The sequence below is a fragment of the Glycine max genome, chromosome 17 (genome assembly GCF_000004515.6).
Source record: "Glycine max cultivar Williams 82 chromosome 17, Glycine_max_v4.0, whole genome shotgun sequence".
NCBI lineage: Eukaryota > Viridiplantae > Streptophyta > Magnoliopsida > Fabales > Fabaceae > Glycine > Glycine max.
The window spans coordinates 5,788,715-5,804,714 of NC_038253.2; the positions used below are offsets into that span (position 1 = coordinate 5,788,715).

Genomic DNA, 16,000 nt, shown 5'->3' on the forward strand with positions numbered 1-16,000 from the left:
GTATTTGTTAATTTTTCAATTAATACTCTTGTTATACAACATTAATCAATACTGTTAAACGTTGGTCAATAAGAATTTTATTAAAATAAATAAGTATTTTTGACTATATCTTATATGGTTATAATTGAAAACGTAAATTTATTTAATATTTGATTTAAATAAATTAATTTAAATAAAATAGTATATAATATTTGCTTATACTTAAAAAATTATATATTTTTATTCGATTACAAATTATCGTTTATGATAAATTAATTTATTTTATAATAACCATTTTAAAAATTATATCAGTAATTATTTTTAATTAATTGTGAGTGTGATTAAAATCCTCAAATAATTTAAATTATTTTATGGAATATATTTAATGATTTTATTTATATATTTTTTAATTCACAATAATAATAACCTCCTAAAAATATGATTATTTATTAAGAATATACCTATAATTATTTAAAGTAGATTAAAACATTTAGTGAAATATAAAAGAGTATATTTTAATTAATATTATAAAAATTCGTTTATGAAGATTATTCTACTGATATGAAATTTCTTATATAATTTTTAATTTATAAATAAAATAAATATATTTTTATATTATGATGTTAAATTAATTTTTTTATTTAATGTTTTATAAAATATTATAATACGTTATATCATGACTTCTTTGCTTCATATTTGCATTCTACTGTGTTATTCATGAAACTTACATAATAATAAAAAAACCTTATTATAAATATAATCAGAATTAATAAGGAGAACATCCTAGACCTAGTAGTAATTCGTTCTCTCTCTTCTCTTCTCACGGAAGGTAACATACGCCGTCTATTACTAGCGTTGTTGAATTAGGGGTTGCGTTAACGCCGTCAATGCTCTAATCTAATGTTCCCGATTCTTTGACCAGCTACAGTGAAACCTTTTCTTTTGCTTTTGCTTTTTTTGACCATTAATGACTCTTGAATCCAATGTGGCACTTCTCTACCTTTCTTTATTTTCAAAGGTTTAATAATACTCCGTGTATTTTATTAACCAGTATTACGTTAAAATTTACAAAATATTATTTAATATTTTTAGATTGAAATAAATATTTTTCAAGTATATTCAAATGTATATTTTTTGTTTAATACTAATATTTTTGTTGACAAACTGTTTTAGTTAAATTAATAGGTAAGACACTTGTAAAATAAAACCTTCGTGTTTTAAGTTAGTTTCTCCCATTATAGTACACTTCAAGCTAGACTTGACATAAATCAGGATTTGGTACGAATATAATATATTCTAGGATTAATGTTATTTTTTATTTATTATGTTTTATAATTTTTTAATTTTAATATATCAAATTTTAAAATTTTCATTTTAATATTTTATGTCTTTAATATATATATATATATATATATATATATATATATATATATATATATATATATATATATAATTTTTCATTTGAAATGTCAATATGTTAACTTTTAAATTTTTTTTATTATATTTGGCAGTTGCTCTGCACTTTATGTATTAAAAGTGTATTCTTATCCTTTATGTTTTTTAAATATATTGTTTTGGTTTTTTTTTTATTTTTCGTTTGAAATGTTAATGTTTTGTTAACTTTTAAATTTAAAATTGTTAAGCATTATTTTTGGTTCATTATGACTTTGGTACATTATATATTAAAAGTTTCATTCTTGTCTTTTATATTTTTAAAATATATCATTTTGATTCCTTTTTTCAAATTTTCAATTAGAAATATTAATATTTTAAATTTTAAAATAGTTAAATTAATATAATAGCGGTTAAAAATGATCACTATTTTTTTATTTAAAAAATTAAGAATCACTAAGTAAACAAAGAAAAAAAGGATTTGAAACCACAAACAACAATCTTCACTCTCATATTATTATTATTATTATTATTATTATTATTATTATTATTATTATTATTATTATTATTATTATTATTATTATTATTATTATTATTATTATTCAATTCCCAATCACAATAGTTAAGGGTTCCTTCTCCCTCTCACGGTCAACCCAAAAAGTTATTTGTTAATATGTTATTTTCAGAATATGTTATTTTCAGAAGAGAAAAAAGAGTATAAAAGAACAATATCAATTAGATATGAACTTATTTGTTAATAAAAAAATATAATATTCGATATAACTACAAATATGAATTTCACAATGTTTAATTTGAGTTTTCGTAACCAAATTTAAATGACATATGTTCATGTCGTCACGCCGAAGTAAATACGATGATAACTTAGTATAGATAAATGTTTGTATAATAACTTTTAGAATATGTATGTGTATATTTAATGTTTTTGGACGAACGGAGTAAAGGGATAAAGTTGTGGAAAGAATAGTAGAATTTCTGTTCAACAATGAGTGGTTTTTATGATTCACAAGATAGCCAGATTGTGCTCCCTTCCAAAGCAGCATTACTTTGACCTAAGCTTACAACAATGCATCTCTTAAATCATGTATTTATTGAATTCATTTTCTCAACCCGTACATGAATGATGCAAACACAGTACAATCAACCGTAAGTAAACAAAGCCATAATTAGCATCCACTAACCAACTCAAGTATATATTTTTAGCTTTTTTTATTGGCATCCATGCGAGACTAACTTTTAAGGCATTTTTTTATATATTTTATATTGATGTAATTCAAGATTATTTTACACAATTTAATAATTGTTCAGTTGATAGTTATTTTGTAAAATATATAGTCAGATAAGAAAATTTTATCGTATAATTTTTTTTATATAATCCTACATTTGTTTAAAATGGTTTAATACTTCGTTGATATATAAAGATTAACGTTATATATATTTTTAAAAAGATACATATTATTTTTTAAATATATAAAAATTAATATTTTAAAGTGATAGATAAATTAAAAGATTAATATAATAATTATTTTAAAATAAAAAAGATGTATTTTTAATTACCTTTTTTCTGATTTGTGATGGCACTTATATTTTGAATGATGGGACAATATCAATCGCAATACACTCAAATAAATAAATTTTACATGTTTAAATTTTAACTTTAAAGGTACAATAATATAAAAATAACATTTTTTTTTACGTAAAAAGTTTATAGAAATATACAGCTTATTATTTGTCTACTCATATTCTTAATATTTTAATAAATTGTCTCCTTTGCTATATATTTATTTTAATTTTTAATAAAATATTTGATATTTAAACAAAACTGATAAATTTGTTTAAAATACAATTACTTTTATAAAACGAATTAGTAAATGCAATAAGCACATTCTTACTGCCGTTTGATATAAAAAAGTTTCTGTAAAAAATCACCTTTTAAAATATTAGAAGCTGAAAATAATAAGAAATTTGATTAAAATCATAAGTTATTTTCACAGCAAATGTTTTGTGTTTTAATGTCGGTTTTCGTGGATGCTACAACGAGAAAGTAGACACTAAAATGACTTTAATTAGTATCAATTTTAAGTCTACATGGTGGACGTTAAACCGACACAACTAGTATTGTGTTGGCCATGACCAACACTAAATGCATGTGCACTCAAATCACCCATCCAACTTGAATCCTTGCCCCCCACTTGAATCTCCTATCATGCTCACCAAAAGGCATTAGAGGATATGAAGGTTCGTCAAAGATATTCTATTATGGGAGTTTCTGTTTTCTAACCCTCTTGTCAATGATGAGAAAAATGAAATAGAGCCAAGTGGAATATATATGAGGTATTATTGTTCCTATGGTTGTCAATGTTTATTTTCTCTCCTAGATCACGTACAAATTCATTTTTAAATATATAGTTTTTCTATTGTTACTAAAATAACCCTTGAACTTGTTATTTTACCAAACCTTTATTGAGACTACACTTGATTAAACAACAAAATCAAAATTGCTACTTTCTCTCTTGTTCATTTTCACACGACTATATGTCGTCTATCCACCACTTTAACTTCTTAAAATGACAATTCTGGAATGGTGAGCGCGGACAAGGAGTGGAGAATTTGAGTTGGGAGGATGCAATGATGGACAAGATGAGAACATTGAAGATCACGAAGAGGTAAGAGTGAAGTTTTAAAGTACAAGATGCATGAAGAAGTTTCAAATGTTGTTTTGGATGATAAGCAACTGGAAGAGAGAATTTGAAGCCCTCCAAAGCACTAACCTTATTATATTTGCTCGAGATGGTTTCATTCTTTGAAATATATATGAACCGTATGGATCGGAGAGGCAAAAGAGCTTTCTTGTCCATCAAAATTAGATGATTAAAGCCTATAATAGAGCAAAATTGGCTTTCATTAAGACCTGCCTAAATGATTGTGAGTTCACTGTTGACATATCCCCTTATTATTAACTTTTAGGATTTGAGTATTTAAAAGTAAAAAATATATAATTTTAAAAATAGTTATAATTCTTAATTGGAAATTATTATTAAAAATCGTGATAAAATATATTCACATGTATAATAACAATTTTTTAACTTAAAATTTCAGCCGTTAAAAGTTAAAACTAGTTTCTCCCATTGAAGTGATGATTGCAGGTAAGTCCAATCTTATGAATGGAAAGCCATAAATGCTGGCAAAAAGGGTACCAAATTTCTCGTCTTTTTTACAGACAATTTGCTTCCCTTAAGTACCCCTTTTTCGTTTTTTTATTATAAATTTTATAATGCCTTTTTGCATTCTTATAACTTTCTAATACTAACTGAGTATATTATATTAATAAATAGTTAAGTCTTTAAGGATATTCATTAATATTTGATTGATGGTTGCATGTATATTAATAAAATTTTGTTAAGAGAGCTTATATAACTTACTTAAGTGATCTCTTTATCTTAAAAAGAATTAACTTTTGATAGTCTACTGAAAGCAATATCCTTAATACGAGCACACACTTACACAAAATTCTAATACTTGTTTGCTAACTTGTTGAGATAAATTCAAGATTCTCCTCTGTCGTATAAAGTGCCCCATTTGAATAGTGATCCACATATGGATCATTTTCCTTGAGTTGTTAAATATAATATTTTCTAAACAAATGGTTCTGGTTGGACACTTAAAATCTCTTTAGTACATGTTTGTTTTCGCATTAAACTATATATACATTCCGTGTCAAATTGCTTTATGTCATGTGATTTTGTAGTTTCACACACGTTTTAAGGTGTCTCTAAACACACACAACGTATGTTAGATTCCACGTCCACAGACAATAACTTGAGTAAACGACGTGGACAACCGAATTTATCAAAATGCAATATGGACGCAATTATATTAACTAAAAATGATGCGATCCAAACATACTAAATGGGTTAAGACATAAAACTAAATACTTGAATTTAAAGAGTAAAAAAAATACAGTATTATTTGCAATTGTAGTTGGGGTATAAAAAAACAAAATCCTTATTCATTTGAACTTTTGTTTCACAAGAAATGTTAAAAACAGACTCTCTATATTACATTCATTGATATACATACTTTCTAATTAGTTAAAATTTATTAAAAGTAACAAAATTTAACAAGTCACATATCATATTTAATAATTTTTTCTTAATTTTATAATTTTCAATAAATTTTAATTTATTAGAAAAAAAGTGTTTAAAAGAGTGTGTTCCAAACACTTGTCTTTATTTTACACATCTTCTAGCGAAAATTATTCCAACCTTGATTGGTCACCTTGTGAGAGACTAGTGGTTCCTTTGCTAGACTTAATCCAATGGTATTTAAACGTTGTTCTTATTTCTGGTAGTAGCTTGTTTGGTGAACAAAGTTTTATGAATGGGCATCTAACAATATTTGGTTGGTGATGCGGTGGTTGACAGAAGGCAGCAGGTAGAAGATAGGGTAGTAGTGCAAAGTGGCGATGCCAGCAGCAAGAGATTAAAAAAGACAAAGAAGACGCAATTTGGTTCAGAGATTGCAACAAAGATTGAACAAGAATATTGTGATGCTGTGAACAAAAATGGGGACCGTACGTTAATTAGTAGAGGTTTGCCAGTGCTCATGGTTTTGTGGATAAACATTATTGGCAGTAGTGGCGTGCGTGACAAAAGCTAAAAGGATTTAGGTCTTATATTTGTTGCATGGATATGATATCTCTTTTACTTTAACAGGTTCCTTCCATGCCAGTACTGTCTACAACTTGACACAAAGGAATCCACTATATATACAACTAGTTCAATAATTGTTATATATGCATGAAAGCCATAAATTAATAGTCGAGTACTATATATCGAGTCTAACGTGAGCTAGCCACCGTTTTATATAATATGGACTATGGTGCATGAGTGCACAAATATTATATTTCTTAACTATTGGGTATCTATTAAAGTTAAAAGCTTAATTATTGGTCGAGTCTATCCTGAGCCACCGTTTATATGATGTTGACGATGATTATGTTCTGGCTGTTGTGGCCCTTTTAGAAATTGTTAGCTTATTTTTGCATTTGAGAATTAGGAGTGTTTTGGATTTTTTGATAGGCTTCATATAAAAATGGTACTCCTTGGATTCTGTTTTTGGATGCTGATATTGAGCGGGTGGTCTGATGTGATTTTTGTGGGCGCCATTTTCCTTTTCCTTTGAGATTCAACTCTTACTTTAATTGGATGTTGCATTGCATACAAAATCCTTGTGTGGTTCACAACGTAGCAGCCAAATTGAAAAGAAACGGCACAGTCAGACCAATTTCATTTACCACTACTATTATTAAATGTTGATTAGATGAGTAATCATGAGGTCATAGTGGATAATGAGCCAAATTAATTGCACTAAAGAGGCATCGTGTTTGGCCTATACTTGTCAGAGACAGAAACATGCAACTTTATTTAATAAATTGAAGTTAAGTTTCTCAAGCCAATTTCACCGAGGTCCCCCGTGGTAATTTTATTTTATTTTCTAACATTTGTGCTGGTGATTTGCCATTTTAATATTTTTTTTGTTATGCCCATTTTTGTTGCTATTTGTTCTAGAAAGATTACATTCCCAAAGATCATTTAACTATGAAGCCAAAGATTAGTCTCCAGAGCTGTTTACCATAACATCCTAAACTATTTTGATAGTTATTGTCAACCTAATAATGCAGATCTTGAGAATAACAAATTCCCCCAACAATTCCCAAGAATTAAGCACTTCCAAATTAGTTGAAGATTATGAGCCACTAACAACCATGACAGAGCACGTATCAGTCATCAAAGAACAAACACTGGTTAATTTTGTGTGAATCGCTCATGGGTCTCCTTGCCATGGTATCCTGTTGATTGATTAGTCTCAAACACAACATTCAAATTTAATAAATATTAAATAAAGATGAATTTATGTGATCTGGGAAGAGTAATAATCTTAATTCTGTGTATCAACGGGAAAAACAATGATGAAGGAATTGAATTTAGGAGATTTAATATAAGTAAAGATTGTGAATATAGTTTTAAGTGTAACACAAATTCCATATATAATGATTCTGCTATTAGATCAGAGTTTTAAGTGCAACACAAATTCCATATACAATGATTCTGCTATTAGATCAGAGTAGAATGAGGAAGATGTCTGTATCATACACTCGTGGAAAGACTATGACCTCCGAAATTATAGTATGCAGGATTATCACCATTTTGAAGTTCGTTGTTAAAAAAAAATCACCATTATGAAGTTCAACTTTTAATGGTGAAGACGAATGGTATGTGTACTATTTAGCCAAAAATGTATTTTTGATGGTGTACATTTTAGGAATTATAATGCATGTGATCCGATTGAGTTTCAGACTTTAAAGCACTGTTAGGAAAAGCGGAAACTAGATTTTCCATTCACCACTTTATCACACTCCAGAACAACAATACGTATCTTATTTTTAGTACTAGCAGGATAATATATATATATATATATACTTGACTCCTTGATTTCAAAAATTTAAGAAGATTTTTTTATGTAAATATTTATATAAATGAAGTAAAATAAAGATCGATCAAATATTATTTCCTAAAATTTACACTAATAAAAATAATAAATTATAAAAAGGCAATCAAATTTGGAGATTCAAGTATGACGTGGTTTTCCTAAATTTATCTGTGTATCATATATTAAAAGTGCAGATAAGTGAGAGAACTAATAGGGTTATATATTAAACTCAACAAAAACAAATGATGAGATATTTATAAGAATTTCATCCACCCAAGACCGTTGTGTTCCTTGATTAATGGACAAAAAGCACTTCAGCTCCCTTTCCTCTATCCCAAGCATTTGAGTTTCAAGCGCAGGCAAATTTCCATCTTATGAAGTTTATTTTGCACACATGTATCGGAAAATATACTACCTGTTAGCAACATAAGAAGAAAAAGCATGCTATCAGCTATAGCTACAGCTATAGCTACAGCCATAGCATCATTTTAATTTTTTGGACCGATGTCCTTCAGCGAACAGATCTGTTCTTCTCCCATTGCAGACATGACAGAAACCACAAGATCTTTTCCTTCAGCAAATCCATCTTTAATCTAAATACAAAAGCAAGCATGCAAGTAGTCAATTAACTGGAAAGAGTTCACATGAGGCATAAAACCACAACTTGAAAAATAAAACACATCAAACATGGAAAGCAACTTTAAAAATGATTTCAACACCACACCTGAGAAAGCAACGCCTCATCCGTGGGAAGCTTCAGATCATCCTTGGTATTTCCATTATCAGTCAACAGACTCACCTAAAAGAAACCCATGCCAATTGGTTAAGAATGCTTTGCTACTCTCAGAAAAATCGCAATAATCTAACTGTTTTTTCTTGCTGGATGCTTGCTTTTACACTACCAGTTAGAGTCATAACATGGCATTGTTTTACTTTTTAAAATTAACCAAGTTATATTTATTCAACTTCAGAAAAATATCATGTTGGAAGTGCACCCAATGCCATCTTATCTTAGATTATAAACCCAAAAGGAGAAAAACAAAACAAACAATTATTAATTGAATGTAAAGGCTTTTGTTAGAAATAAAAAAAAAGTAGAAACAATAGGAGATATTTGACTTTCTCCATGTTACAGAAGCATACCAGAAGACTAATTTTATCTTCTAAAGAAACCTTCAACAAAAGATAATCTCAGTTTTCAGAACATGGTATCCTCAGCAATGTAGTTGCATATTAATTTCTCTTTTTCATTTTACAAACCACAACATAATTGACTTCCATGGCATCTTCAGTGTTGGAAGTATAAGAAAACTTACAAAGCCGTCTTCAGAGATATCAATAAGCTGATAGTCAGTGCGATTCACATGTGGAACCTGCAAAAAGAGAAATTATGACTGAGAAATGCATCACAAGCAAATATTACATACATAAATGAATGCAGAATTGCCTTACATCACAGTTGTGTGATGATGGAACAATATCTTCAAGCTTTTTCCCATTAAAAATATCAATTGCAACAAAGTGGCACTTTGCATGTCCATGCTTGCCTGTCTTTGATGTAGAAACCTCTACGACCTGTCAAGATAAATAGACAAACAAACAGGGCAAAAAATATATGTTCACTTAACTGATTGTCCCAAATCATAATAACAGACAAATAGCATACAACGGCAACAAAAATCTTATCCCATTAGGTGAGGTTGGCAATAACAGACAAACAACAGAGCAATACTAAAAATATTTTGTCATCTGTGTTTCATGGATACGTGTATGAATTCCAGTATTGGTACAGGTAGTATGGGAATATAACAAATATTTTAGAACACAGGCATGGTTACTACAGCGTATTATCATATAGAAAAATAACAACACGAACTATAAAATATTAAAATCATAGCATAAATAGTTAAATACAATGTTCATAAATCATATGTTCCAACTCAAGTAGCAAAAATATTTAAAGAAAATATAAGTTTTGAAAGGATGGAAATTGCCGTTTGTTGTATTTTGCAACAAAGCAAACAAGTGAAACAACTAAGCAAAAAAACTGGGTGTCATGTATGAACTCATTTGTAGTATCCGTGTGACCGCAATATAATCGTACCAAACACACACCCAATATGGGGTATGGAAACTAAATAGATTGTCATAAACTCATTATTGTCAAGGAGCACATTTCAGCAGCATCTGTTACATGTCTGTGTGGAAGAGAAACTGCAACAAACTCAGCAATTTCTTGTGCTTCACAGGGAACAACAAATTGATCACAAGGTGCAAGTTGCTGGTTAGTCCTTGTACTTGTGATTATACAATAATACCTGTAAAAGAATACTTGTGTTGTGTGCGCGACAAAAATATAAAACATGCCACCAGGCGAATGGGCCAATGTAAAGGTACCACCATAGCCATCTATAGCCATTATTAAATTGAAATAGGACATATTTTATATTTCATTTTACATAAGGACAATGTCAAGCTAAGCAAAGCAATAGTGATAGACTCACACTAAATCAGTAGACTCACACCATAAAACACCAATAGTGATATTTCCGCATAAAATAAAAAATAAAAATCTCTTGATAAACCCTCATCAGCACCATCCATCCATTCATCATTTACTTGTAAAATCAGCATGTGTTTCTAACATTTACAAATAGTGAGTGTCCCCAGCGGTGCCTAATTTCCACAGTCGTTTACCTTTATAAAGGAAGATATAACTAAATTTACAGAAAAGTAAAGTAAACTGCAGTAACATGTTATTAAAGTGCAAATATCACGTTTAGCTGTATATTCAATTCATCATCAAAGTTTTGTTCATCTACCAGAAGTGGTGTGGGAAAAAATTGAAAAAAGATCAACATTCAAGAACTCATAAACTGCTTTACATTTTCTCCAAGGTAGCATGAGAAGCTCTCAAGTAGAAAAATCAAAGAGAAAATTAAAAAAAAATTGAAAAAAGGACCTAGACTCTTTCTCATCATGCTCACTAACTAGCCAGTAGGTTCAATATCCTTTAGAAGTCCAACTATCTGTTGCATGCTTGGTCGTTTGAAGGGAAGGTCAGCAGTGCAAAGATAACCTATCTTAAGAGCCTCTTCTATTTGTTCATCTGGTCCAGTGTCGCGAATTTTCGGATCGATAGCTCTTGAAGCTTGGTTCTTTCTTACAAGTCCTCTCACCCAACTCACCAAAGTTTCTTCTTTATCATCAGGGTAATCATCTTCAATTGGCTTCTTTCCAGTCACTAGCTCAAAGAGCACCACCCCAAAACAGTACACATCAGATTTTGGTGTTGGAGTGTCCAATTCTGGTTGAGTAAACTCTGGTGGAACATAACCAGGCGAGCCACGCGCGATTTGATCATCCAAGCCACTTCCGAAAATCTTGGCCAACCCAAAATCAGACAACCTTGGCTCCAAGTCATAGTCCAAATACACACTACTGGCCTTAACAGCTCTGTGGATTATTGGAGGTGAGCAACCATGATGCAAAAATGCCAATGCTCGAGCCGTGCCAAGGGCGATTCTGTGGCGAAATCTCCAAGATGTGAGAAGCCCTTCAGAGCCAGCATTTTGAATGCCATTGTTGTCAGCTTCTTCCCATGTGTCTGTGCTCCAGTCATCTGTGCTTTGTACCCCAAGTGGCAAGTCATAAAGCAGGTTTTGCAAGTTACCATTCTCCATGTAATCATATATGGCAATTCTCTGATCCCCAGCTACACAATATCCAGTTAAAGGAACAAGATTGGGGTGCTTGATTCTACCAAGAAATTCTAGCTCTCTTGCAGCCTCTTCATCTGTCAATGTAGAACCAGCAACCAAAACCTTAACTGCCACATGAATGCCACCAGGCAAAAAGCCTCTATAGACTGGGCCAAATTTTCCTTCAGCCAAAAGGGTGCCTCTATCAAAATTTGAAGTTGCAGCCAAGAGGTCTGCAAATGTGATATTCAACAAAGGCTTCTCAAAGATTACTACTGGGACTGATGTTGCTTGCTTAACATCAGCCACCCAAGTTGTTGAATCAGTCTGGAATGAAAAAGGACCAGAAATGTTTTGTTCCTCTTTGTATGAAGTTTGCTTGAATTCCCACATTTTGGTTTTCCTTCTGCATCCAAATGCTAGAAACAAAAGGCCAGCAAGCACAAAGATCATTGAGAAGGTCAGTGCCAGAGCTAGCTTCATTCCCTTGTTTCCAGTGTCTCTTTTGAAGAGTCGTGGGTTTGCAGCAATTGGACAACTGTTCAATGATCCAAAGAATGCTGTTTGCAGGATCTCAGGTTTGATTTCAGAAGCACAAAGGGATAGGTTATTATAAGAGAAGTTATACTTCTCCATCAATGGGAGTTTCTCCAAGACAGATGGAGGGACAACTCCAGTCAAATTGTTGTTTGAAAGGTCAAGGACTTGGAGGTGTTCATTCCTCAGTAAGGGAATTCTCCCACTAAGATGATTCATAGAAAGATCAAGTGCACTCAAATTACTCATTTGTGAGATTTCATGAGGAATTTCACCACCAAGGCTAGTTTTGGACAAGTTCAGATATTCCAATTTCAGGAGCATTTCAATTTGTGGGAATTTCTGTCTGGCAAATCTATTGTGTGCAAGATTAATGTGTTTTAAATTCAAGGACTCATTCAAATTTTGAAAAAAATCCCCACTAAGCTTATTCTCTGACAAATCCAGGTAAACTAAATGAGACCAATTGTAACTACTAAAGTTGTATAGTACCTGTGGAATGTGACCTTGAAATTGGTTTCTGCTAAGGTCCAGAACCTCCAACCTTCCCTGAAACAAATCCACAATAGAACCCTGAAACGAATTCCCTGATATGTTGAGATTCACAATGGACTTCAACCCAGAAATATCTGAAATATGACCATACATATTATTCCCAGAAAGGTTCAAGACCCTAAGCTTAGGAAAAGCAGCACCAAAACCTTCTGGAAGTGTTCCATTCAGCTGATTTGAAGAAACATCAATTGAAACAAGAGACTGGCACTTGAGAATCCCAGAAGGTATGTTGTGTGCAAACCTGTTTTGGTCAAGTTTTAGGACTCTTAGACTCAGCAATGAGCTAACAGCTTCAGGAATTTCCTCTGAGAAATTGTTGCTGGACAAGTCAATGCTTTCTAGCAAACCAAAGTTGCCAATGTTGTTAGTCAATGAGCCAGAAATCTGATTGGAGGAGAGGTTAAGGCTCTTCACAGTGCTCAAACTCCAAAAATCTGAAGGCAAGTCAGTGATTTTGTTGTGGCTAAGATCCAAAGATTGCAGTTTTCCCAGCTTGCCTATGGTGTTATCAGGTATAGTGCCAGAGAGGTCCATACCAGAAAAGACTAAGTCAACAACATGTTCTCTATTGGCATCACAAGAAACCCCTTTCCATGAACAGACAGAAGCAGAGAAGTTGTAGCCTTGGGAAGATGCTAAACCCATCATCTTCTTCAAGAACTCAGACACAAAGAACTCATCAGTATTTGGCTGCTGAGATGCCAAATGCTTGAATAAGAGTGCCAAAACCAGAACAGAACCAAACACTCCCAACCCCATCAAGGAGTGTTATCTGATACTTGCAAAAGATGCAAACCACCACAGGAAAATAAAATGTCCCCTCAGAACTTCAAAACCATATCATGAAGTACAGAATGTTTTAGTGTTTTACTGTAAGAAAAATCTCTCAAATCTTTTTACTGCATAATATAGCATAGAAGGACACAAACACAAGCTAAAGGACACAGTAATTGAGAGTTGAGAGAGTAAAAGTACACAGCACAAGCTTATAAAAACTAATGGTACTTTTTAAAGACAAAAACAAATTCAGTGTGATGTAATATGAAGATTGTGGACTATAACAAGAGAATGTGAACAAGTTTGTCTGGATGTGAGGATCCCCGAAAGGCAACAAAAAGAAGGATAAATAAAGAAACAACCGATGCAAGAAGCAAACTATTGGCTTTGTCTAGACTCAAGGTTGTCGAAAAAGCTGTGATGCTTTGGTTCTGTTCTGTGGCAGCACTTTTTGTGTAGAAACTGAAGTTTCAAGAGGGGCTTTTTTTCTCCTTCGAAAGAGGCAGAGACAGCGCAACATGCAGTGCTGTGTTGTTGTTTACTGAGAAAGAAAGGGTGAAGAGTGCAGTGTTTCAGGAACTGAACTCATTTGAGGGTGACTGTTGGTGATGGTGGTGAATATATCACAGATTTATTGGTGTGAATTCAATGATGCTTTGTTGAGTGAGTGAGGGTGTTTATCACCATTTTTTGAAATAAAGAAAGAAAGAAAAGTCTCTTTCGAATTTTGATATAATTATTATACAAAAGGAAAAAAAAAATGAGCACGTATCATTTCTTGTTCTTTTTTTTTTTAACCTCTCCATAATCTAATTAATCGAGCGCTTAAATTATCTTACTTAAAAAATGATTTATAATTAAAATTTTATTGAAAGAAATTAAACGTATACTTAACATATTAAATTCAGCTTTACTTAATATGAAACTAAATGGCTAGACACTTATTAAACTAGCACAAATGTTTAGAATTATATATTTATAGATTGAAACTATGAACTTTTAATTAGAAATTTTGGATCCTTTAAAGTTTCACCCTCAAACACCTTGACTTGTACTAAGAAATAGTAATCCAAGTGCGAATCAGGGGAAAAGGAGTGACCCTCATTGCGTGTTGTCTTCCTGTCCTCTCTTTTCTATCTCTCTCTTTTCGTGAAAGTTGATAATCTTTGTTGTGCAATTAATGTTGTTGGTACTAGGAAAGTAGGAAACGCCTTTGGTTTGTTACCAACATCTTAACTGTATAATCGTGGGCTCACAACACAACCCACCCTCCAAAGTCCAGTCCCCCCCCCCCCCACCCCAAAAAAAAATAATTAAATAATTGTATCATGATGGTCACTTCAATGGGTTAGCTAGATTTCTTGGTGGAATAAAGAGTATTTTTTTTGACTTTGAAACATAGAAAATAGCTCCCTTCTACATCATTTTCCTAAAGTAAGTCTTTCTTCTTCTTTTATCTTTTTTTTTTGCCCCTTTTCCCACCTTAATTTATGCTCACTAGGTTGCCAATTACATAGTGCGGGCCATTCTCAATGTAAGGCTCTAGGAACAGTGGCAGTAGCCAAGAATCTACCATGTGGGCCCTCTAGTTGGTGACCATTCTTCACTTGAAAACAATAATCCATTTCAATTTGGGATTTTGAGCCCTTCGGCTCATTTGTCTCATCACGTGAAGCAATGCATAGGAACAATATTCATATTTTTGCCCATAACAAGGTGCAGTTTATGTTAGTCATATAATCTCAGCAGAGCTTATATCTAACAATTTTAATTTTTTTATTTTCACTTATGACTTTCTAATTCTTATTTTTCATCTTCTCTACCTCCAATGTGTGTATACATTACACTATACACCTTTTAGGGATGTAAAAGAATCTTTATCCTATATCCAATGTTTTTAAATGTCTAGAAGTTTTTACTAGAGTTAGTTTTGTGATAAAATTAGAGTTTATATTTCCACTAGTGGCCCGCAATTCCCCCCACTTATTTGAATGTTAATTGGAGAAATGCTAGCTAGCACACGAGACTTTCTGACTTCATTCCCTTTTATATTATATAGACAAAATCTTCACCTACAAGGAATACAGTAATTGGTGTTTTCACATGGCAAGTTGGACTCTTCATGAAACATGCGCAGAAACTGTCCGGTTATTAAACAAACCTCCCAAGTTGGGTCAATACGCATAAACATTTGACTGTGTGTGAGAGAGAGACAGAAGAACGCATTAACTCATTAAGAACTAACCTCACAAGCAGCTAGTGAGTAGAGAGGGTGAAAATGAAGCCGCGTCAGTGTCTAATGATTTGCATTGATTAAGGGTGAGGCTTAATGAGTAACATGAAATCAACCGACAAAATTACTTTGAATAATCATAGCATTCCCACTAATATTTTAATGCGGACATTGTGTATGATATCCATTTCCTTAATCATGCCACCATACTTATATTTCAAACCACGTCAAATTAATAATGTTACTGCAACAGAGGGACCACTTCATGAGGTGCATCATGATATATAACTATATATAAAAATAACACTATAGTCTA

General features: G+C 31.7%; 1 protein-coding gene across 2 annotated transcripts; it reads right to left on the reverse strand.

Moving 5' to 3' along the window:
• Positions 1–8,084: 8,084 nt before the first annotated feature.
• Positions 8,085–14,120, reverse strand: LOC100797738 (probable LRR receptor-like serine/threonine-protein kinase At2g24230). Of its 2 annotated transcripts, XM_014770032.3 has the most exons (5): positions 12,612–14,119; positions 9,334–9,456; positions 9,198–9,254; positions 8,606–8,680; positions 8,085–8,474 (listed from the first exon to the last, which is right to left on the reverse strand). In XM_014770032.3, exons 1-5 carry the CDS (start codon positions 13,431–13,433, stop codon positions 8,370–8,372), a joined length of 1,182 nt encoding a protein of 393 aa, XP_014625518.1. In that variant the 5' UTR covers positions 13,434–14,119; the 3' UTR covers positions 8,085–8,369. The 2 variants fall into 2 exon arrangements, with proteins under 2 accessions (XP_014625518.1, XP_003549546.1); XM_003549498.5 differs by lacking the exons at positions 8,085–8,474; positions 8,606–8,680; positions 9,198–9,254; positions 9,334–9,456 and having other exon boundaries at positions 10,636–14,120.
• Between the last annotated feature and the right edge of the window lie 1,880 nt (positions 14,121–16,000).

What these genes read in the sequence shown, in the direction of transcription:
- LOC100797738 (XM_003549498.5), bottom strand. Translation starts at nt 13,433, where the DNA reads ATGGGGTTGGGAGTGTTTGGTTCTGTTCTGGTTTTGGCACTCTTATTC.